The sequence below is a fragment of the Phascolarctos cinereus genome, unplaced genomic scaffold (assembly GCF_003287225.1).
Source record: "Phascolarctos cinereus isolate Bilbo 61053 unplaced genomic scaffold, phaCin_HiC Scaffold_726;HRSCAF=1367, whole genome shotgun sequence".
Lineage (NCBI taxonomy): Eukaryota > Metazoa > Chordata > Mammalia > Diprotodontia > Phascolarctidae > Phascolarctos > Phascolarctos cinereus.
Window position 1 is genome coordinate 5,686,990 of NW_027556098.1, and position 26,169 is coordinate 5,713,158.

The following is a 26,169-nucleotide window of genomic DNA, read 5'->3' on the forward strand; positions in this document are numbered from 1 at the left end:
CTTGGCATTCTTCACTAATAACTCTAAATAAAATACGACAAAAAAAGAAGGAATCTGCAGCTAAATGGAAAGATGGCTCATAATATTCTCTGGAGAGACAAAGAAAAGAAATGGGAGAATAGGTTTCATTGTATGCCCAAAAGCTACAAGAAATATTTTTCATAGAATATTTAGTCATCATATGTTGAATATCATGGTAATAATAAATATTTGAAAAAAAGATCACCGTGAAAATGATTGCAGATTTTGTACCAATATTAGTTATTGAAGGAAAAGTGGTAGAGATATTCTGTGAAGAATTTGGATCTTCTAAATCAAATTAACATATACTCTGATACTCAGAGATTTCAGTGCAGAGATGGGAAATGGTTAAGATGGGGAGAAATAGATGGAAACATTTGATTAAAAAAAGAAATAAGAAGACAAAGACTTAAAGATTATACAGAAACCCTACGCATATATGGCATGAACACTTTATTAAAAAAATACAAAAAGAATTGGTAGATTCTGGACAAGGTAAGTATCAAATTATATCACAAAGAATGAAACTGACATTTTAACAAATAGAAAAAGTGTTGCTTATGAATGTTGGAATTGTCAGCTTATGACTTATGAGAGCTAAGAAGAAAGAATAGTAGTAAAAATATGATATACAATTAAAAAGATTCAAAATGGAATTATTTAAACAAGCTATTGAAAATCAAAAATGGGAAGTGGACAACAGAAATTATATCTACCAATTATATTAATTTTATCCAGAAGTTAAATGTAAGATAATTGCTACAACAGAGACCAGAAGACTCCAGGGAAAACCTTAGTCAGCAAATATTTGATCAAATAGAGAGAGATAGCAAACAAAGATAATGTACATTTAGAAACAAAAACTTATCTGTAAAATCTTAAGAACCATAATGAATGCTTGACAACTGCTAGGAAAACTGGAAAACAGTATGGCATAAACTAGGTATGGAACAACATCTCATATCAGATACTGAGATAAGGTCAAAATGGGCACAAGATTTAGACATAAAGGGTGATACTATAGGCAAATTAAGAGGTTATGGAATAGTTTACTTGTCATATCTATGGATAAGGGAAGAATTTAAGACCAAACAAGATATAGAGAGAATTACAAAATGTAAAATAGATAATTTTGATTATATTAAATTAAGAAGGTTTTGCATGAACAAAACCGATGCAATCAAATTAGAAGGAAAGCAGTGGGAACATTTTTTACAGCAAGTATCTCTGATAAAGGCTTCATTTCTCAAGTAGAGAACTGAGTTAAATTTGTAAGAATACAAGTCATTCCCCAGTTGAAAAATGGTCAAAGGATATAAACAGGCAGTTTTCAGATAAAGAAATCAAAGCTATCTATAGTCATATGAAAGAATACTTTAAATCACTATGGATTAGAGAAATGAAAATTAAAACAACTCTCAAGTACTACCTCACAGTTAGCAGATTGACTAATGGCAGAAAAGGAAAATTATAAATGTTGGAGGGGATGTAGGAAAACTGAGACATTAATAACACTGTTGGGGGGAGTTGTGAACTGATCGAATGATTATGTAGAAAAATTTGGAACCATGCCCAAAGGGCTATAAAACTGTGCAATACCACTATTAGGTCTGTATCCCAAAGAGGCCAAAGAAAAAGGACAAGGACCTATATGTACAAAAATATTTATAGTGGCTCTTTTTTCTGTGATGGTAAAGAATTGAAAATGAGGAATGGCTAAACAAATTGTACTATCTGCTTGTAATGGAATATAATAATATTCTAAAAAATGTTCTAAAAAATGATGAACAGGAGAATTTCAGAAAAACCTTGAAAGACTTAATGAACTGATGCAAAGTGAGCGGAATCACATGAACAACAATATTGTATGATGATCAAAAGTGAATGACTTAGCTTTTCTCAACAATGCAAAGTTTCAAGACAATTCTGAAGGACCTATGATGAAAACTACTACCCACCACCAGAGAAAGAACTGATGTAGTCCAAATACAGATAGAAGCATATTATTTTTTTACTATATTTTTTCATGGTTTTTTTTTTGGTCTGCATTTTCTTTCACAATATGACTAATATGGAAATATGTTTTGCATAATTACATGTATATAATCTATAGCAAATTGCTTGCCATATCAGGAAAGAGGTGGGGGTGGGGTGGAGAATTTGGAACTCAAAAAACAAACATTGAAAATTGTTTTTAGATTTAATTGGAAAAAAGAAAGAAAGAAAGAAAGAAAGAAAGAAAGAAAGAAAGAAAGAAAGAAAGAAAGAAAGAAAGAAAGAAAGAAAGAAAGAAAGAAAGAAGAAAGTTAACAATGAATTATATGACAGAAAGAGAAGATGGGCTGGTCACATGGTGAGAATGAGAGATGACAGGTGGATGATCAGGAGGTTGCTACCGGTACCTTTGTGATGTCAGGAAGTCCTCTAGAATGTTGAATGGATGAATGGATGAATGTTGAAAGGATGACTTGGGCAAGAGTCTTGTAGGGTGGGCAGTTATGGGGGGGTGCAATCTGCTTTCTGAATCAATGAGATCACAAATCCATTTGAATGAGTTTGTCATGGCATTTTGTGGCAAAAGCATCTCAACTTGGTAATTAAAACTTCATCCAAAGGCTAATAAATATATATTTCCCACAATCTTCCCCCCCCCATATTGTCCCATGGATTTCTTTTTCTAAATGACAAATATGCATTTTACTCTGAAGCAAACTCTGAAGGTTGTGACTTTCAATGGGAAACACTTTACATTGTACTTCTCTGATATATTTATACTCGCATTTTGCCTTATATTTATTTGTCTATGTTATCTTTCTTTATGAGACTATAAGTTCCTTGAGGGGAGGAATTATGTTGTATGTATCTTTGCATGTACTTCAGAACCCAGTGCAGAACTTCGCACATACCATAGATTTGTTGTATTCAGTATGTTCCAGGCATAATTTTAAGTGCTAGAAATACAAAGAAAGGCAAAACACAGTCCCTGCCCTCAAACAGTTCATGTTTAACATAGGAGACAATATGTCCCTCTCAAATGTACATGAAAAATATATACTTTATAACTGAAAGATAAAAATCTCGGAGGGAAGGCACTAGCATGGGGGTAGGGGGTGTAAGAGAAGACCAGGAAAGGCCTCCTGTTTTAGTATTTAAGTTGAGTCTTAAAGCCAGCCAGGGAAGCCAAAAGGTAGAGGTGAGAAAGGAGAGCATTCCAGGAATTGAGGGACAGCCAGTGAAAAAACCTAGAGTTGGGAAATGGAGAGTAGTATACAGTAAGATTAAGTTTGTAGAGCACAGATATAGGACAGATGGAAGGACCAAAGTTTAAGAAGCCTGAAAAGGTAGAAACATATCAAGTTGTGAAGGGCTTTAATAGCTAAACCTGATTTCATATCTGACCCTGGAAGTAATAGGGGTTATTGAAGTGTGTTGAGTGGGATTGTGTGGGTGAGTGGGATGGAGATTGACATGCTTAGGAAAATCACTTTGGGAGTTAAATATATTGGAATGGGAGGAGATTAGAGGTGGGGAGATCAATCTGAGGACTATAGTCTACACATGAGGTGAAGACGACCACATGAGGGTAGTGGCTGTATGAGTGCAGAGAAGGGAAGATATTGTGTATGAAAGAAAGAGAAGGGAGAGATGTCATGAAGAAAGAAATGACAAGACTTGGCAACACATTGGATGTGTAGGGCAAGGATGAGTAAGAAGTTATGGATGACCCTAAGACTATGAGCTTGGGGGCCTAGGAGGATGATGGTGCTCTTAACAGTAATAGGAAGTTCAAGGTGGGTTGGGTTTGAGAGGAAAGGTAATTAGTTCTGTTTTAGAAAGGTTGGGTTTGGATAACACGGCCTCTAAGAAGGCTAGAAGGAATATGCTGGGAAGTTATGGTTTAACTGGGCAGCTAGGTGGCACAGTGGATAGAGTGCTCGGCCTGGAGTTAGGAAGACTCACCTTCTTGAGTTCAAACTCCACTTCAACTCCAGCACTTGCTTGCTGTGTGACCCTAAGCAAGTCATTTAACTCTTTTTGCCTCAGTATCCTCATCTATAAAATGAACTGGGGAAAGAAACGGCAAACCACTTCATTATCTGTGCCAAGAAAACCTCAAATGGGGTCATGAAGAGTCAGACATGACTGAAAAACAACCGAACAACAACAACATGATTTAACTAGGAGGCAGTATGACGTAATGGGTAGAGTGCTAAAAGTGGAGTCTGGACGATACTTCTCAGCTGTGTGATGATAAGAAATAATAATGGTAGCTAGCATATATAGAGTGCTTTGAAGTTTGCAAAGTGCTTTGTAAAGGTTATTTTATTTGATTCTCACAACAAACCCAAAAAGTAGATATTATCTTCGTTTTAAAGATGAAGAAACCGAGGCAGGAAGAGGTTAAGTGACTTACATAGGGTCACACAGCTAGTAAGTGTCTGAGACTGGATTTGAACTCACTTCTTCCTGACTCCAGCTCCTACACTCTATCCACCATACCGCATAGCTAGTGGCTTCTAAGTCACTTAACCTCTGCCTGACGCAGTTACCTGAATTGTAAAACAAGGAGGTAGAGTAGCTAGCTTTCACATCCTTTCATAGCTCTTAATCTATGATTCTGTTAATATAGGATGTATAACTAAGTCCTGGAAAATGTTAGCTCTTTGAGAGGAGGAACTGTCATGCTTTTGTTTAGCAGGTAATTTTTGTTGTTGTTCAGTCATATCTGACTCAACTCCATTTGGGGTTTTCTTGGGAAAAATACTGGAGTGGTTTGCCATTTCCTTCTCCACTCATTTTAGGTGATGAAAATGAGGAGAACAGTGTTAAGTGACTTACCCAGGGACACAAAGGTAGTGCCTGAGGTCAGGTTTGAACTCAGTTCTTCCTGACTCCAGGTCCTATGCTGTATCCACCCTGGCACCTATGTTAAGGTGCACTCTACTGCCCTGACTGAAACTACAAGCAGCAGCCTCAGAGGCATCTTTGTATAAGCAGGAAATAGGCCCACATTGGGGAATGGGTACTCCCAGGCATCCAGTTCTACTCCTCATCTCCTCATGTGGTCCTCTCCAGCCCTGGGAAATGGAGAGGTGGATAGCTGATGGACTCTACAGTGAGATCCTTCTCACTAAAGAGCTCTAAGCCAGGATGCAGGAAGTTGCTTGGAGGTGGGCGGGAGGTGCTGTAAGGAGGTGAGATGTGCCTCTGTTACTTGGCAGAGATAACAGGGCCATCAGCAGCAGAGCTCCTCAGCACCAGCTCCTCTAACTTGTGGATGGACCAGTTGGTAAACTATTTGATTGTGTCCGCTGCAGCTGAGAAGAGAAGACCAGCCAGGCTCAGGTTGTGTCTATGGTACTAAGAGTACAGTTACAGTTATACTGTAATACAATTATTACAATATGATTCTATAGAAGCATATTTGGAAGAGAGGACATTCTACAGTTTAACCAATGGGATAAGTGAGCTAAACAAATGCAACAGTCCTTGTGTCCCCAAACCGAAGTTCCTCCTATTCCACTGGAAGCAAGAAAGAGTAGTAGTGGCTTGAATCAAAAGACCTAAGTTCAAGTTCCAGTTCTGATACTTGCTAGCTAGTGTCTCCTGTGTCAGACCTCTGGCTGTCTGGTTAAGCCTATGGACTCTTACTTAAAATACCGTTTTAAATGTATAAAATATAATATATAGTATTGCAAAGGAAACCAATTACATTGAAATATAGTTATAATTTTACAAAATTTTCCATTGACCTCAGGTTAAGACTGCCTGCTTTAGAGTTGTCCTCAGTTTTGCCTTCCTGTAGCTCCCTTGTTTTCTTCTGGCATTTTCTAGTTTTTCCAATGAGGATGGGGCAGTGGAAATAAATGGCTTCAGTCAATAAAGACGAGGCAGCTAGGAGGCACAGTGGATAGAGTGGATAGACTGGAGTCAGGAAGACTCATCTTCATAAGTTCAAATTCACCCTCAGACACTTACTAGTTGTGTGATCCTGGGCAAGTCACTTAACCCTATTTGCCTTATCTATAAAATGAGCTGGAGAAGGAAATGGCAAATCACTCCAGTATCTTTGCCAAGAAAACCCCAAATGGAATCACAAAGGGTTGGACACAACTAAAAATGACTGAAAACAATAAAGATTGGTTTCAAGAGGAAATGAGATGGTGGGGTGGGGGGTTCCCTTGCTGTGATGATATAGTCCCTGACAAGTCATATGGACTAGATTGAGGGAGGTGGATATCTGTGCATTCCCAGGGTCATAATCCCTCGGATTCACAAATAACTTCTTGGCTGAGTTTACAGGAGGAGACTGTATCACTCTTGGAACTATACTGAGGAGAGGGCTGAGAGGCACATGAATGGGAGCGTGTAATCTGATGTATGCAAGAAGTAGGTGGTGCTTCAACCAAACTTTCAGGATTATTTGATGTTGACCTTTTAATGATTTCTTGCTTACTGGTTGACAATGAGGTATAAACAGTCTCAACTGTCACTCTGCCCCAGGATTCTCTGACAGAGGATGTAGCAGTAAAGGAGGCTTAGAGTTTCTCTTTATGCCCACCTCTACCCCTAATTTCTCTGTGAGCATGAATTACTCCTCTGGTAAGCACAGGAGTAGTTAGAAGCCTATTTCTTTCCTTTCCCTCCCCCCTTTATTTCTGTCTTTGCTAGTAGCTGGGAAATCCATGTGGCCTCATGTCCAGGTATAGTTGGACATTGGATACAATAGAGTATTTCAATCTTTTCACAAATAATTATGTACTTTACATTTTCTGGATTATTGAGAATTTTGTTTTCATTATATAATAACCATTTTAATTGAATATACATTTGTTCTTGAGAGAATAATTTAATTTGACAATCCATGTACTTGACAGCTTAACATCTATTAGATTAATATGTTTACTATTGAATTTAGGAAATTTCCATATGCTCAATATTTCTCATTATTCTCATTCTTCACCTCTTTTATGTCATAGATCTTGTTGGCAGTCTGGTAAAGTGTATGCACTCCTCAGAATAATTTTTTTTAAAAGTATGAAATAAAAACACAAGATTTAAAAACAAGCCAATTACATTGAAATAGTTGCTCTACATATCTCTATCTATCTATCTATCTATCTATCTATCTATCTATCTATCTATCTCTATCTCTATCTTTATATGTGTATTTCAAAAGTTCATGGATCCCAGGTTAAGAACATTTTCTTTAAAGCAAATTAATGGCTTATTTTTGTGGGATACAACCTCTCGATTCTTTATATCCAAAGCCTAAAAATCCCAGAAGAGTTAGTCCTCCAAAGATTCAGATTTTAAGAGGTTTCATAATGTGGTAGAAATAGAAGGCACTCCTTTCTATCAGGCTAATTTTCATCATGTGGCTTTTGTCAAGTCAATCAGCTTCTCAAAGACTTTGTTTTCCCTTCCTACAACATGATAATTAATATTAATATTTGGACTCTCTAATCTATAGGGTTGTTGTGAGGAAAGCTGAAAACCTTAAGGTGCTATGTGAATGAAAGCTATTCCTCTTCTTCAGAGGCTGCACTGTTTGGGCGTGAGCCTGAAACGTCAATGTCTATGAATAGGACAGTGAATGTATGAAGACAATATCTTCTCATTACAATCTAATTTCCTTTTGCAAGTGAATAAGACCAAATAGATATAAGGGCGTACTCGGCATAGTATCTTGATCATAACAAGATGCTTCCTTCAGTTTTATACAATGTATTTATAAATTGAGAAGATGGTTTATGACCCCCTTCTATGACTAGAAGGCTGACTAATGGTTTGAAATCCTGTATTCCTGGAATAGAAACCAATGATTCAGGGTCAGCCCCAGGGACACATAACAGAGATTGGGACTGATGCCAATGATATTTAAGCTGTGTTTATATAAAATGCAATTCCTATTCATCTGGGCAATAGACTCATGATACACTCTCCTTTCCTGCCCCTCTCCCCACATCCCCTTTTCCCACTTTCTCTGATACTACTGAGTGTCTCTATACCATCTCCGCCTTGTTGGCATCTTGACAGTCTCTTTCAGATTGTCATCACATATGGCCCAGGTGAGGAGATAAATTAGGCCGTTAAAAAAGATGGCACCATGAATGCAGATGTCAGGCCAAAATCCAACAGATCTGTTTAGAAGAAATGAGGCATCCTGGGGAAAATGGATGAAATCACATAATTGAGGAGACACTTCAGAAACATTTCTGCTCCTCACTGTGAACTACAGAAATTTAAACAAGGAATGCACACAGCTCCAACCAGAAGTTTAATTTTGGATTTTCTCTCATTTACATTATAATTGGTTGGGCCATACAAATTCTAATTATGTTTACTCTTTTGTCATTTAATTTTGTTTACAAGCAGCAAACTAATTGTCAGGGGGAAAGGAAGGGTCTACCACTGCTTTTTATATAAATCAAGTCAGCCAGATAGAAGGACAATATGTGAAAACATAATCGCATATTGCCTGGGAAGGGAGTTCTAAACACCACAATTTAAAGAATGCAGTGCTTCCTTCTTCTTCCTTAGCATCTTTTCCTTATCCTTGTCTGTTAGAAAGCACCTTTTTTTTTATAGACAACTGAAACACAAAGATGGATCTCCTTTTTATCTTTTTATAGTACAAAGTAGGCAGTGCAGGTAATTATCAATTAATTAGCAATTGATCAATACATATTCACTGAGCAGTTGATAGAGTGCAGACTTAGAGTCAGGAAGACTTATCTTCCTGAGTTCAAATCTGGACTCAGACCCTGGGCAAGCCACTTAACCCTGTTTGCCTCAGTTTCCTCATCTGTAAAATGAGTTGGAGAAGGAAATGGAAAACCACTCTATTATCTTTGCCAAGAAAACCCCAAATGGGGTCATGAAGAGTCAGACTAGGTTCTGTGGAAGAAACAAAAGAAGTCTTAGATAATGCAAGTCATCACCCTCCCACTCCTACTTTCTAGAAAAGGAATTAAGATAATCAAATTATAGATCTAGAGCACCATGGAGGTCACTTAGTTCAATTTTTTTTTTTTAGGTTAGGCAGTGGGGTTAAGTGACTTGCCCAGGGCCTGTGTGGCAGGTTAAGTGTTATATGTCTGAGGCCAGCTTGGAACTCAGGTCCTCTTGAATCCAGGGCCAGTGCTCTATGCATTGCACCATCTAGCTGCCCCCACATAGTACAATTTTAGCTGATGAGGAAAGTGAAGTGCAGAGAGGTTATGACTTGCCCAAGGTGAATCTCTGCATCTCTTTTTGACTCTATCTCTCTCTGTCTCTGTCTCTTCCTCTATCTCAATTTCCGTTTCTCCTCCACCCCCAACCCACTAGTGACTAATTGCATATATTTGCATGATGACTGCACAAGGTTAAAGGGATAGTCTGTGGCTACTAGAAATGATTTTCCTGCATGTCAAGCTAACTTCCCCAGGTTGGGAAATTAAATATGGAAATGGAAAAGTGAAATTGATTTTTTGACCTTATACTTATTAGTGTCATACTCTGATCCACTGAGCTAGCCATGAGGGTCCATATTCAGAATATTCATGTTTCTCCACAAAGAAGTCAGCAACACTTTAAATCATTCTGCATGGGAGTAGGAGGTTAAAAAAACATTCTTCTTTTTGTTTTAAACTTCAGTTGTGCTTGTTTGTTTTCATACATATTGTTTACTGTGTAGATAACCACATAAGCAGAAAGGCCCATATTTGATTCTTTTAGATATAAACTAGGAAACAAAAACACCTGATCTTCATTAGTCCCATCAGCTGTAAATCTTTACCGGAGTCCTGCTGAGTGCGAATCCTGGAATTTTAGAGATGGAACAAACCTTACGGTTGTTCAAAGCCTCATTTTACAGATTAAGATAAGGAGGCCCAGAGAAAGGAAGAAGCTTGCCATGGTGCCCACTGCTATTGAGCTGCAGAGCCTGCATTAGCATCCACAAGCCCTATTGGAGAAGCCCTCACCAAGCCAACTATACCTCCATTCCCTTTGGGGGCTGTGTTTCTGTCTCTGTGTGCTGAGACAGCCTGGATCACTGCTTTCTCAGCTTCAAGAGACAATTTAAAAGACACCAGGGACACCCGGGCTGCTATTGTAATAATAATTAACTGCCACTGTTCAATGTCATCATCATCAAATGTTATTTATCAAGAACACACATGCTTACAATGTTGTAGTGGGAAATGGACTAATTAAGTGAAAAGACACTGTTTCTTCCTCCTAATAGTTCTTTTTTTTAGCAGCAGCATTTTCAGTTCAATTAAAACAACAACACTTACAAAGTGATTACTATGGACATATAAGGTAATATGTGCTCAGTTCTAGAGATACTAAGACGGAAAATGACATGGTTTCTCCTCTCTAGTGGAGATGAGCTAGACTGAGTAAGACACCTATACAAATACCTATAGTCTGAGTTAAAGAATGAGGAAATGAGTGCCAGGGATCAAGCAGAGTGTTATGAAAGATTCAATAGCAAAAAAAAAAATTTCTAACAATAAGGGGGAAAAGAAGGCTTCAGGGAGGAGGTACCACCTGATGTCCCCTTCTGCCCTCCCCCCGAAGAAAGAGAAGTCTTCCAATTGGCAGAAATAGGAGCAGGGCTATTAACAGGCATAGCGATGGAATGTACAAAGCCACAGTGGGCAAGCATAGGCAGGGTGAGGTTGGGAGACAGAAAGCAGTCCTGTTTGGCTGAAGCATAAGCCTAACAGTTTACATGGTGTTTTAAGGTTTGCAAAACATTTTTTTTCCCTGCAAAATAACCCTGACAACTAAGCTAGACAGTACAAGAATTATCCCCCTTTCTAAATGAGGAAAATGAGACTCAGAGTTGCCAAGAATAACAGAAATATGATGTGTCCAAATGGAAGCTTTGAATCAGATCTTCTAAGTCAAAAACTAGTGTTCATTTCATTATAGCAAGCTACACAGAATATGTGAAGTATAGTAGCATGAAATCAGACCAGAAAGGTAGGTTAGAGCCAGATTGTATGAGGGTTTCAATGCCAATTCAAGGAGTGAATACTTTACTTGGTAGTGAATGAAAAGCCATTGATGATTTTTGAGCTGGGGAATGTTTTAATCAGGACTGTACATTAGGAAGATTTGTTTGACATGGACCCACACAAACCTTTCCCATCTGTCTCTAGTTCTGCTTTAATTCAGAATCTGGGCCCATTGTCTTCTCTCTGATCATCCTTTTTGCACTTCCAGAAGGTACTGGGGGCTCAGAACCATTCCATTCAATTCTTTGCAGATACTAGAGAATACTTATTACAGTTCTCAGATTACTGATATTGTTTTGTGGGAATAGGCACATGGCTTAGGGTCTGTGAGCTCTCTAGTCAGCTACACAGGTAAGGGGGTTCTGTTGACTCAACTGGTGCATAAAACTCAGCTCTTGTGCTGGCAATGTGGAACTGGCTCCAAGGACCTCAACTCAGACACTCTTCTTTTATTTCCCATTATTCAACATTTACATTTCATGCCCTCTGTATCCATTTCAAAAGCCAAATAAATGTTCAAGGTTTTCACCAACTTAGAAAAGCAACCCAAAGATGTATCTAAAGTGGAGGTAAACTTTGGCAGTGTTATTTTCCAACTATCAAACATAAGATGCTTTTACATGTGTGGTCATCCATTTGTAGGTAAAAGAGCATTTCTTTCATCACACGTATTGACCTGGGGATTTTCTTCAGAATCTCTGCCTACTTCTTCCCCTCTAGAATCATAATCCTCCAATGTCTGATTGTTCTTTGGTTCAAAGTTTTCTACAATCAGCTTTTCTATCATATACTGCACATGTCCTGCTAGTTCACCAGTTCCTTATTTTTTTTTCTTTTAGGCAGGTAATTTTATTGTCCTCAAGAAATTGTCCTACAATTTCTTCATGTAGCTTCTCATTTTCTTGTAGTACTTCATGAAGAGCCCTCCTCCATTTTTCTGCCACTTCTTTCTAGTGAATGGGATCAAAACCTTCTTGAGAGACTTCTTCAAAGTTTTCAATTTCACTATACTTGGGGCCTATTGCAACATCAGTGTTAGAAAACTTGGGGGGTTAGTTGGTCATTCCAAAACTTCATTTTGGATAAGCCCTTGATTCAATTCAATTCATTTACTCTGTCAACTAGAAAACCAGCTACAGATGGCTGAATCATCTTGAGTGTTCATTTTGGTATGAGACTGCCATTTGTGTTGCCCAAAAAGTTCTTTTGTGCCCTTCTTTAATAACTGCTCCATTGATCTGAACCTATGATTTCATTGATATAGGGAACTGTCTATGAAAGCTCACATTGTCAATGTAGATCAGCAATTATCCTGTAACTTGTAGTCATAGATGGTTCCCGGGGCCCTCAAAGAATCCTAATTTCCCAGGGTCACTCAATCACAGGGTGTACTCAGGTCTTCCTGATTTCCAAGGCCAGCATTCTACTCACCATTCCACACCCCTTTTCATAATCCATACTCCATTCCAAACCCTTCTATATCCAGGTACTACGTTCTTCACTCATTAACTGCTCCATGCTCTGTCAAAAATGCATCCCAGGGGTTAGATCTCATTGTCAAAACTTTGTCAAAACTTGATCATTAGCATCAAAGGGAATTATCAATGCTCTTTAAATAAGAGGCATTTGTGAATATAACTAATAATTGAAGGCACCTTCCTTACCCAGTCCTCTGCCTTTCTTTGGGATGGACCTACAGTCAGAAGACTTTATTGGAGAGGGGAAGGACTGGAGGCAAGGAGAGCAATTAGGATCTTCTTTCTAGGCAAGAGGTAAGAAGGTCCTGAATTAGGTGGGTAGCAATGAAAATAGGAAGGAGTAAATGGATGTAAGAGAAATTGCAGAGATAGAAGTGACAACTTGGTAATTGATTGTATGAGGGCAGAATGGGCTGGGTGAGGGAAAGATCCGTCAAAGGCAAACTTGATGACTGGAAGGATGATGGTGTCAAGAACAGAAAGGGGGGACCTAGAAGAAGAAAAGATAATGAGTTCTACTCTGAATATGCTATTTGTCATTTATTCTCCCTGGGTTTCAGTGTTCCCATTTGTAAAATTTGAAGATCAGACAATATCATTTCTAAGGTCTTCTCCAGAACTAAACATTCTATGATTCTATGATATATCAGTTGGTCAGTGGTGGTCTGAAAGGCACAGATACATTTTTCAGGTTTTTAGGGTTAGGACTGGTTATCAAAAAAATTGCTTAAAAATTTGTGAAAACTGAAAAATAATTTAAAGAGTAATTCAAGCACAACACCAAATTTATGTTTAGGGTTCAGCTAGATAAAAAAAAGAAGGGTAAACAATGTATTTTAGGCTTCTTATGGGAAAGGTGTTGCTAAAACAGCTTTTGGATGACATTTTTATTATTAATGAAAAAAAAACCACAAATCTATCCATGGGCAGCTAGTTGAAGAAGTTGAAGATAGAATGCTGGGCCTGGTGTCAGGATGAATTGAGTTCAATTCAGCCTTGGACAATTACTAACTGGGTGACCCTGGGCAAGTCAAAGAAACTTTGTTTGCCTCAGTTTCCTAATTGCACCTAGCTCCAAGGAGTATTGTGAGAATCAAATGAGATAATATTTACAAAGTGCTTACTTAACACAGTGCCTGGTATGTAGTGGGCTCTTTATAAATGCTTGTTATTTGCTTTTCCCCTCCCCACAATTGGACTTGTTTTTCCCTGCCAATGATACCATCATACTTTTTGATTCTCTGAGCGAGTTAAAAAAAAATAGTTGCTGTAAACAATTAGGAGCAATGGGTGGCTTTTGAGAAAGGAAGTGATTTCTTTGAGACAGAGAGTGACCTGAAACTGGTTTTTAAGAAAGATTAACATGGTAGGAGGGTTTAAGGAGAATTAGAGGGGAGGGAGGAGGGAGGGAGGGAGGAGGGAGAGAGAGAGAGAGAGAGAGAGAGAGAGAGAGAGAGAGAGAGGAGAAAGAGGCGAAGGAGGAGGAGAAGGAGGTGAAGGAGGAGGAGAAGGAGGAGGAGAAGGAGGAGGAGGAGGAGGAGGAGGAGGAGAGGAGGAGGAGGAGAAGAGGAGGAGGAGGAGGAGGAGGAGAAGGAGAGGAGAAGGAGAAGAGGAGGAGGAGAAGAGAAGAGGAGAAGAAGAAGGAGAAGAAGGAGAAGAAGAAGAGAAGAAGAAGAGAAGAGAAGAAGAGAAGAAGAAGAAGAGAAGAAGAAGAAGAGAAGAAGAAGAGGAGAGAGGAGGAGAGAGGAGAGAGAGAGAAGAGAAGAAGAGAGAGAAGAAGAGAAGAAGAAGAGAAGAAGAAGAAGAAGAAGAAGAAGAAGAAGAAGAAGAAGAGAAGAAGAAGAAGAAGAAGAAGAGAAGAAGAGTCATTACCAGGCATGAAATCATAAAAATCTGAGTCGGGATGAAAACAAAGAGAGTGAAGAAGAAATGAATAGAAATGGATATGTGTAGTCAGGGTAAGAGAGGTACAAGTTGGAATAGATGGCCTCTGAGGTTCCTTCTGATGCTTGTATTCTGTGAATGATTTGGGTGAGCTTCTCTGTAAAGAAAATAAAATGGGGGGTCAAATAAATCTGACAACTGTTTCTATTATTTATCTCAAAAAGATAAGCATTATAAATCAACCTAGTGAACTCTGTCAACTGTAAGTGACTGACCTTGTAGGAAATAAAACTCTTTCTTAATTTGATTGTTCAGTGGACATGAGGGTTTGTCAGCTTCAAGGTAGATGTTGACTCTGGTGTTCTCTCAGTCAATATTTATCTTGGATAAATTTTAATGTGAATGCCTTTTTGTTGGCTGAGAGCCTTTGATCTGGATTTCAAAGATGAGTAAAAATTCAAAGGAAGGTGGAACAAAGGAACAAGGAGAGCATTCCAGGCATAGAGAACACAGTGAATAAAATTAGGAAAGCATGGGAAAGTATGGGAATTGGCAAGTAACCTGCTATTTTAAGTACATAGAAGAGAGTAGTGGGAGATAAGGCTGGAAAGGTAGAGTGGCAGTCAATTGTGGCACGCACTGAATGTTTGACAGGACTGTGTGAACTTTATTGGGTAATCAATAAGGAGTCATTGATGGGTTTTAAGCAGAAGACTAAGGTTACCCAACTGGTGCATGAAGAAAATATGTCTGGCAGTGATGTGAGAGATGGATCAAGAAAAGGGGTAGCAGAGGAGAATAGACAAGGAGGGAACCTGATAAAGTAGAAAGAAAACTAGATTTGGAAAGAAAGGACCTTGGCTGAAATCTTACTTTTGCTCATTGATATTTATTTCATCTTGGAAAAGGGAGTTAACCTTTGCTGCCTCAGTTTCCTCAGCTGTAAAATCTGAAGGGGTTGGACTAGATGGTTTCTAAGGTTCCTTCTAGCTCTATGATCCTATGATCTACTATAGATTATTTCAGTAGTCTTGGTGAGTATAATGACAGCTTGTAATAGGGTGCTGGGATGGTAATGGGAATAGGGATATGGCAGTGATAGATGACAGGGCAGCTAGGTGGCGCCACAGTGCATAGAGTGCCAGGCCTGGAGTCAGGAGGACTCATTTTCCTCAGTTCAAATCTGTCCTGAGATGCTCACTAGCTGTGTGATCCTAGGCAAGCCCTATTTACCTAAGTTTCCTCATTTGTAAAATGAGCTGGAGAAGAAAATGGTAAACCACTCTGACATCTTTGTCAAGGAAAAAAATTACAGAGTCACAACGGAAAAATGACTGAACAACAAGTGATGGAAGACAATGATTTTCAAGATGTAATTGATGGAAGTTTGTGACTGATTATTGGAGGAGATGGAGAGAAAAGAGTCAAAGATAACACCAGGGTTTCAAATATGGGGAAGACTGACAGAACGTTGCTATAAGAATTAGTGAAGTCAGAGGGAAGAAGAGAATATTTGGAATGTTAATAAGATAGGCTTCATTTGGGGATTGATAAGTTCAAGGCGGAAAGATCCTGTAGGCAGTTTGAGATATGGATCTGCATCTAGGCAGAAAGGCTGAGGTTGCACAGCCAAGAAGATACTTAGATAATTCAGAATTTTCACAGTCCTTTACGTACCAATTAGCTGGAGTAGGAATTATGAAGTCAGAGATTCACTGCAATTCATCCAACAGTCATGAAGTTCCATATGGTGTGTAGAGCTAGGTGCTAGGAGGAGATACAAAATGGTGGTCCCCGCCATTCACAGAACTGAGAGTGTAGCAAATAGGATAGGCCTACATGTTAGGAAGTTTTTCTTTTTCTTCTACTAAGATCTGCTTTTCAGAAACTTCCAGTGCCCTTGTTTCTGTCTTCTGGGGATAAGCAAAACAAGGCAGCTAGGTGGTGCATCGGCTGAAGTGCTGGAGTTGAAGTCAGGAAGATCTGAGTTCAAATCCTGCCTGATACACTTGCTAGTTTTATGACTCTGGGGACATCATTTAACCTCTGCTGCCTCAGTTTCCTTAAATGTAAAATCAAGATAATAATAACTCCCACCTGCCAAGGTTGTTGTGAAGATAAAGTGGGATGATATTTGTAAAGTACTTTGCAAACCTTAAAGCACTATATAAATGTTAACTAATATTATCATTATAATCATTGATCCCTCTTCTAGATGACAGATATCATGTCAGATATTTGATGGTAGTCCCTCCTCCTCCCACCACCTAAGTTTTCTCTTCTTCAGATTGAACAACTCCCAGATTATTCAAATGATCCTCATTTGGCATAGTTTCAAGATTCCCTGTCATTTTGGTCACCCTTCTGGATGTGCTCAAGCTGATCACTGTCGCTCCCCAAATGTTACATCTGGAAATGAATACAATACACATGTGGTCCATTCAGTGGAGTTAGTGTGGTGTAGTAGGAAGGGAATGGACCTGGAATAAAGAGAAATATAGATTCAAATCTTGGTTCTGTCACTTGCTAGCTATGTGACTATAAATAACTCTCTTAGGGCCTAAATTGTCTCATCTGTATAATAAAAGAATTGGATTAGATCACCTCTGAGGGGAGCCAACTCTAAATCTGTGATCCTACCTCACAGGGTTGTTGTAACAATGATATAATGTATGCAAAGTGCTTTATACACCTTAAAATATTGGAAGTGTCATCAATTAAAATTTTATTAAGTAGGACAGAAGACAGCAGGAATATAAACTTCTTTGTTCTGGTCATTACATTGTCAATGTAATCTTGGAATTTTTTTTTTAATGCCTCCATTACATTGTTGATTCATACTGAGTTTTGATGTCTACTAAATTCCTTAGGTCTAAATCCCTTAGCCCTTCTCCTTCATCCTGTTCTTGCACAATAGATTTCCAAAATGTGGTTTTTTACATTTGTCTAATTAAATTCTATCTTCTTAGATTTGGCCTATTGCTCTAGTCCATCAATATCTTTTTTAATTCCGGTTTTGTCATCTAACATAATAGCTGTCCATCTCAGATTCACATCATCTACATATTTGATAAGCATGTTATTTATTCCTTCATCCAAGTAATTTAGAAACAAATAGGGCCAAACATAGAGGCCTGCGACATTCTGTTAGACAGCTTTCTAAGTGGACTTTGATCTATCTTTTGGTCTGGTCATCCAAATATTTCTGACTCCATCTGTATTATCTCTTAGCCCACACCTCTCCATTTTGTCTACAAAACTATAACCAGAGACTTTGTCAAATATCTTATTGAAATTCAAGCATATAATATTTATGCAATTTCTTATCTACTAATCAAGTGACCATATTGAAAAAAATGGTTATTAGATTAGGTTATTTGGCTTCATTTGTTCTTGATGAAACTGCTGTAGATGATGACTGCTTTTGTTTCTCTGCTCCCAAACCATCCCTTGGGTAATGGTTCTAGAATTTTGCTAGCAGTTGAGGTAAGCCCAATAACTTATAGTTTCAATAATCAACCTTCCTCTTGGAAAGGGATAGTCCTGTGGTACTTCTCTGATTGTTCATACTTTTTCAAACGTCACTCACTATCAGTGGTTCAGGAATCACGTTGACAGATTATTTCAGCACTTTTTGATACGGTTTGTCTTTGTCTTTGACTGGGTGACTTGAATTCACTGGGAACTAAGAACTGCTTTAGCACTTCTTTACTTGGATTTCAGTTCTCTATTAAGCTATTTTGTCTTAGCCTTTCCTGTTTTGAAGATTATTCTCTTTGATAGAGAAAATGTATTTAAAATAGAAATTGAGCATCTTTTGCTTCTCTCTGTTGTCCATTATTCCAACTACCCCCACAACAGTGATTCTGTTCCTCTTTTGATCTTCCTCTCGCCTACCATGTAGATTTTTTGGTTACAATTAGCATTTAAAACAAGCTGAAGTTCATTTAGGGTTTTGGCATTTATATCATTATTCTCTCAGATTACTACCATTATTTTGTACTCATACTTAGTTGCCAGTCTTGATTCCATCTTTTGTATATGTCTCTTTAAATTTTGAGTTGGTAATTGAGCTCCCTATACAGTCACATCATATGTAATCTGTCTGTAATTATTGCTAGCCAATTTTGTGTCTAAAGCAAGAACATAAAATGGTGCCTCTTCCCCTAATGGCACATCATGCTTGGATTAGTAAATATATAATTATATATTCTTTATGGTTCCTCAGCTTTGTGTACCTCAGGCAAGAGTCACAGTTATATTACCTTTGTTATGACTCTGGATTTATTGTATAATTCTGTATCTTGAAATGTCCATGTGATGTGATAGTCTTCTATTTGGACAGTTTTTATAGTGAGTTAAAAGGGGGGGGAGGGAACACCCTCAGAAAAGAAGAGTAAGCAGAGAAAAGCTAGAACCTAGAGTTATGGTCTTAAAGAAGAAAAAGCTACTTACCTTTGATCAATAGGTTAACCTGAATTCCAGCAAATAGATGAGAAAGAGAACCAAAATGGCTTGCTGGATCCTGTTTTGTCATTCCCATAGGCATAAAAGGGGTAGCTAGGTGTAACAGTAGATAAAGTGCCAGTTATGAAGTTAGAAAGACTCATCTTCCCGAGTTCAAATCTGGCCTCAGGTGATTACTAGCTATGTGACACTGGGCAAGTCACTTAACCCTGTTTGACTCAGTTTCTTCATTTGTAAAATGAGCTGGAGAAGGAAATGGCGAACCATTCTAGTGTCTTTGCCAAGAAAATCCCAAATGGGGTCATGAAGAGTCAGACATAATTGAAAAAAATCACTGAATGATAGGCATACAATAGGCTCAAATTCAAACTTTTGGGGTGTGTGTATACATATATGTATATATGTATATATATATATGTATATGTATGTATGTGTGTGTGTGTGTGTGTGTGTGTGTATATATATATATATGTGCTGATGTTCACATTATGAGAGATAAACTTGGGCCATATCCACCATATCTTACTAAAAATTCAGTCCAAAATCCAAATATTTACAGCATCCAGATTTTTGATGGAAAATTTCTAGTTGTCCTTCAGCTATTCAATGAGGGGTATAGATACAACTTGGGTTTGTAGTCCTATGAGGTTGTATTTGTCAATACTTCTTCAAATTGATTAGAAAATTGTCTAGCAATGTTATATGGATTATTGTCCAGGGGACACAAATCTTTTGCTAAATGTATTCCATACTAAGGGCCATGATTGTCTTAAGATGTGTCTAGGAAATGAAGAATAAATTAAATCCACTTGACATGCTGTGTGTGAGTCAGCTTTGAACGTTCAAGCTACAAATTCCAAACTTATGGGCCAATAACTGGGTAAAGTTTATGAATGTGTGATATAGTCAGCACAGATTTTTACATCCATCTTCAGAATAAAAGATTGCTGATTCATGAGACAAGTCTAATCCATACTCAGACCACTTCTACATAATGGCAAAGCTTGTGGGTTTAAAAGCCCATACATGACTATATAGATTAAAAAAAAAAGCACCAACCATAAGTGAATTCATCTATTCAACCAAAAAGGAGTTAAGTGGAACCAAATTATGCTTATAGAAACAAAGTGAAATGGATGGTTCAGCAGTGATTTACCTAATGTGAAGAAACTGGGTCACTATAACTTTAACTCAAGAACAGTTTAGAAATAGTGAGAATTGTTTTTTCTTCGCAGTGAATGGATGGCGTATCTGCATATTTGGAAATTTTCCACTTGACTTTACCTGCATTGACTGCTTACTGTACCTTATTTTGCCTCCTTTGTCTTCTCCTGAGCCTCAGAAACTCCTTGTGTTGCCTTGAAACAAAGTTAACAGCTGCATATTCCAGTAAGGCGGCAAACACAAACAGGAGACACACAGCCATCCAGATGTCGATAGCTTTTACGTAGGATACCTGAAAGGAGAGAGAGAGTCTTCTGAGCAAAAGGGTGTTCTCCCTTTCCTTTAAGAATGGATACTCAACATTTTTTTTTCAACTTCAGTGAGGAATGCATTTATTTCATGTTTCAGCTTCCAGGCAAAGTCATGAAAGGTACACTTTCACCTTCACCTTCAAGCCCAAATACATTAAAAATCCAAATAGTGACATATCCTAATTCTTGCTTAAGGTAGTCAGCCTAAAAACCTGCTCCAAAACCATCTTTCGAAAGAAATTCTCCCCATCCTTCCATCAAATACCACCTTCTTCATGAAACTTTCCTTTAACATCCCTACTCAGGAATTCTCTTTCCTTCCTCAGCCCTCACATAACACTTTGTATTTCCCTCTCTTATCAGGAATTTACCACATTCCATTTTGTAATGAATTTAGTTGAATATATGTCATATCTCTGTACTAGCTCCTTGAAGACAAGAGGTTGTATCTTATTCTTTTTCACCCCTTTTTCTTTTTCTGTCCGATAGCCCCCAGTGTTTTGGAATCAGTCAACAAGCATTCATTGAGTGTCTACTATGTGCTAGTCACATAGTAGTTACTTAAGAAATGTGCAAAAACACAGTTACCTAATACAGGTTTATCCTCTTGAATTGAAACAATAACTTTATCAGATTAATGAGATGGCTTGAATCATTGAAAAACTGAATTTTTTTAGCATTTATCTGATTTACCATGAATGAGCTGTATGGCCTTAGGCAAGTCACTTAACATTTATGGACCTCAATTTCCTCACCTGTAAAATGAGGGAGTTGGACTAACAGATGTCTGAATTTCCATCCAGCTCTAAATCTACAATGCTATGATCTCACTTGGAAAACAAACAAACAAACAAAAACCGTAGGAAAAGTCTAAAATATATAGGACCAAAGGAAGGTGATTTACAGATAAAAACCAATGCCTTTCCAACACTTTAGTGTCTGTATGTATGCCTAGATAAGTCATTTAATTTTTTTTTTGAGGGAGGGACATTTCTAAGGCATATTTTCCTTGGAAACAGATCCGGCTCCGATGTACTTAGTTAATCTTGATTTTATTTGTGAGGTAGAGCAGTGGATACTGGATGAGAAAATTCAGGCTTGTACAGAGTCATTTAATCTCTCTGAAATTCAGTTTCCTCAGCTGTAAAATGAAGGTGGTGTTACTTTCCACTGCCTGCTTCATGGGCTCAAAATTGGTAGTGTATGTTAAAGTGCCTTCTATTCACAAAGTGCTATATGTTTCAGTCGTTCAGTTGCTTCATAATAAGAAGAAACAGTTGAATGTATTTGGAGCAATTGAGGTCCTAGCCTCCTAGCCATACTTATGAAACATAAATTTCTACCCAACCTCATCTAACTGATTCTGTAGTACAATTCTTGAACTCAAGTTCTCGTCATAATTATACTATAATTCAGACAGTTTAATTTTATCCTGTTATTTTCCATGATGACCTAATCTTTGAACAGCTGGAATATTAATACATTTTATCCCTTTAAATTGCACATTAAGTACTTCTAGAATATTTCTTTCCATTCAAAACCATGATTTGTCTTGAGGTTAGGCCTTGTATTGTATCCCATCCTCTGCAGCAATTCTCTTTCCATGTGATGACAGCATTCTACCAATCACAGCCTACACTTTTGTTTCATTCAAATGGTCTCTAAATGTTTTAAGACTTAATAATGAGAGAAGTTTTTCAAAGCCCAAGACATATCTGAAATGAGAACTAAGTCTGATAAAGTTGACAAAATCTTTCCTTTCCCTGTCTCTCAAATATTTGTAAACCTTTTCCCTAAACTTTCTAACTCATTCATAATGCTGAGCAGGTATTTAGTTCTTTTTATAGTGACTTATAAATAAGTCTTCACTGTCTCTTAATCATTTTGTTTAGCTGCTGAATTGTTTCCAAAATGTGGATATATTCCTAGAATAAAAAGGCCTAACATTAAATACGCAATTCATCCTGTAGATTTATCAGAGTTATTGGGGCATCTACTTCCTTAGCACCAATTACGTGATGTTCCTGTGTATGCCACTCAGAATCAAAATGGCTACTCTCTTTTACAATTTTATGTGGCTAAGACCTTTTTTCTTCTAGCTGGATATTCCCAGAAGGATTTAGCTCAAACTCTCCCATAATACATTCTTTTAAAAAAAATTTCTTATCCTATATGACCTCTTTCTGAACCATCTTAGTCCAATCTGCATGTGATTTTCAAAAATCATTAGGCTCTCTGCAATTCTGTTGTGACCCACAAAATTAGCATTGCCAGTCATTTATTGATGTACCTTTTCCTTGACTCATGCTTGTATTCATTACCTGTTCACCAGAATGTAAGACTAAGAATACTCAAACATATTCTTCCCACTCTTTCTAAAATGTTCCGCCTTTTGTTTACAACAGCGGTTCTCGAACTTTTTAATCTCATGATCCCTTTACACGCTTAAAAATTATTAAGTAACTTCTCCCAAAGACTTTTTGTTTATGTGGATTATACCTATCCATATTTACTATATTAGAAATTAGATGTCTTAATATTATTATAAAAATAGTTTTGACCTCACAGATCCCCTAAAAGGGTTTCAGGAATCCTCAGGGATCTCCAGACCACCTCTTAGGAACCTTAAGCTTACAAGATACTGAATATTCCTGATTCTTCTTTTACTTACCTCTCTGTTCCCTCTCTATTCTCATACTCTCGGTGAGCTCATCCACTTAACTGTCATTTCTTGTAAAAATATCTGACATTTACATAGTATTTCAAGTTTTACAAAGTACTTTAATAATAATAATAGCTGACATTTATAAGACACTTTAAATGTTAGGAAGTACTTTACATACATTATCTTATTTGGTCCTCACAACAATCTTGGGCAAGAGGCACTATAGTTGTTAACCTGTATACTGTTGCCAGAAATCTTCCTTATTGTACACTTCCATTATGTCATTTCCTTTTTAAGAGCCTATAAAGGCACCCTCTTGCCTCTAACATCAAGTCTAAACTCTCTTCCTGAAATTCAAGAACATAATTTGGATCCACTCTCTTTAGAAACTTCATTTCCCATTACTCCCCAAGTGAGTCCTCCACTCCAGTTAGGCAGATCTACTTAATGCCTCCACACCATGCCATGTCATTCTTCAACTCTTTGTCTTTCCTCACACTGTGCCCTCACACCTGGAAATCCCACTTCCCAGTTCCTCAATCTACTCTATATTCAGGGCCTACTCTGACATTCTGCTTTGGTTTCTGCATCATGCTCTCAGGAACCTCATCATCCCACACCTCATCAGTTTCCTCTGCCCCTCTGAGATTAGAGGGCAGAACGATGAACTCCACACCCAGACTAGCCATCTCTTTGTTTCCCACCATAGGAACTCTTTTGGACTTGTCCCTCATGCCCTCACGCTGGGTACTTTATTCTCCTCCACTCCCTTTCCTTTGATGTGTTGTCTTCCTCCATTAGACAAGCTTCTTGAGGGCAGGAACTGCTTTTCTTTTTCATATTTGTATTCCCAGTGTTTATCACAGTGCCTGGCACATAGTGGGGCTTAATAAATATTTATTGATTGACAGACTGCACAGAGGAATGGTCATTCCCTTGATCTTGCCCCTACCCACAAATGTTCCACTTTTTTGTTCATGAACCAAATTCCTTTTTCTGACCATAATCTTTTATCCTACAATCTTTCCTTGTGTCTTATCCCTCCTAATTCTGTTCTTTACTGTGACCTGGAAAACCTCTGTCCCTCAGTGCTTTGCAAGGCCCATCACCACTGCACTACCTTCTTTCCCTGCCTCAGCCTCTTAGGGAAGCAATTCAACTCTCTACTCTCCTTTACACATGAGTCCCTTGTCCCCATGGCCTATTGTCAAGCAGGGCTTGCCAAGCCTCAACCTTGGATTACTCCTGCTATCAAATGCCTTTGCTTCTATTCTTGTGCTACCAAATAGAGCAGGGGGAAAAGAAATTCATGAAATTATACCAACTGGGTCTACTACAAATTTAGAACTGGGCCCTCACTGCAGCAAGGCAATATTTTTGCACCTCTGTGATTGATTCACTATCCTACTCACCACAGCAACTATTCCAAACCTTTTCGTTCCTCCTCAAGCGTCTGATAAGACAGCTTCCCCCACCCTCTTATCTAAGGTCATTAGCCAAGCGCTCACAATTTTCCTTTTATTACCTATCTCAGATGTATATCCTCTACTATCTCCTCCTTCATCCCTCTCTCATATGAATGAATGGTTCTTCTTGTTGAGGTAAAACCATTTACTTACACCCTTGACACCACTCCATCTTATTTTCTCCAGTGACTGTCACCTCTATTGCCCCTACTTTCTCTAACCTTCACTATCTATCTACTGACTGCTTCTCTGCTACCTACAAACACTCCATCCTTAAGAACCCTCATGTGATATGACCATCCCCACCGGTAACTGCCTTATAGGTCTCCTTTTTGGGACTAAACACCTTGAGAAAGCAACATACAATCAATGCCTCCACTTCCTCTTCTCTCATTCAAAACCCTCTGCAATTTGGCTTCCAGCATCATCATTCAACTGAAACACCTTCTCCAAAGTTACCAACATCTCTTAATGGCTTGATCTAATGACCTCTTCTTAAACCTCATGCTTCTTGACCTCGCTGCAGCTTTTGACACTGTCAATTACCCCCCTTTTCTTGATATATTCTTCTCTCAATATTTATGACACCACTTTTTCCTGCTTCTTGTCAGACAGGTCTTTCTCAGTCTCTTTTGCTCGACCACTGTTCAGGTCATGCCCACTAATCATGGATGCCCTGAAGGTTCTTTCCTGAGCCCTTTTCTCTTACTGTTCTCTGTCATTGCACTTGGTATTCTAACAGGTTCTTGTAATCTAATCATGGGCTCATTTATCATCTTTATGAAGACAATTCTTAGATCTATTTATTCAGCCCTAATCTCTCTCCTGAGGGCACCGAGGTGGCACAGTGGATAGAGTCCCAAGCCTGGAGTCAGGAAGACTCATGTTCATGAGTTCAAATCTGGCTTCAGACACTTACTAGCTGTGTAACCCAGGGCAAGTCACTTAACCCTGTTTGCTTTAGTTTCCTTATCTGTAAAACGAGCTGGAGAAAGAAATGGCAAACCACTCCAATATTTTTGCCAAGAAAACCCCACATGGGGTCACGAAGAGTCAGACACAACTGAAACGACTGAACAATAGCAACAAAAAATTGTCTCCTGATCTCCAATCTTGTATTTTGAATTGCCAATTGTACATGTTGAACTAGATGTCCTACAGACCTCTCGAACCCAATGTTTCCTAAAGAGAACTCATTATATCTCTCCCCCTGCACCCACCAACTGTCCCCTTATCCCTACTTTCTTATAACTCTTGAGGGTACTATTATCCTCCCAGTCACCCAGGCTCACAGCCTTGGCTTCATCCTCAAGTCATCACTTGCACTTACCTCCCCTACCCCATCCATCACCAATTCTTGTCATTTCTACCTTCACAACATGTCTCATATGTATCCCCTTCTCTCCACTTATACAACTTCCACCCTGGCACCTTCATGGGTGAACTATTTGTACCAGCCTGATGGCTGATCTCCCTGCCTCAAGTTTCTCCCCATTCTAGCCTACCATCCATTCAGCTGTCAAAGTGATCTTCCTAAAGAGCAGGTCTAACTATGACAACCTCTACTCAAAAAGCTCTAGTGGTTTTCTAATACCTTTTATACTAATCCTCTTTTTGGCTTTTAAAGCCTTCAGTCTTCTTATACTTATCAGGCACTTATTAGCTGTGTGACCCTGGGCAAGTCACTTAACCCTGTTT

The 26,169-nt window shown here is 38.3% G+C and overlaps 1 protein-coding gene and 1 pseudogene across 1 annotated transcript in view; both read right to left on the reverse strand.

Annotated features, from left to right (window-relative positions):
* The window catches only part of GLRA2 (glycine receptor alpha 2), a 295,767-nt gene that overhangs the window by 45,569 nt on the left and 224,029 nt on the right, over nt 1–26,169 (reverse strand). Inside the window, exon 8 of the mRNA XM_021007513.1 lies at nt 20,172–20,321. Coding sequence (XP_020863172.1) covers nt 20,172–20,321 — 150 coding nt within the window. The remainder of the gene's footprint in view (nt 1–20,171; nt 20,322–26,169) is intronic.
* Nucleotides 11,665–12,487, reverse strand: LOC144454185 (geminin-like; annotated as a pseudogene).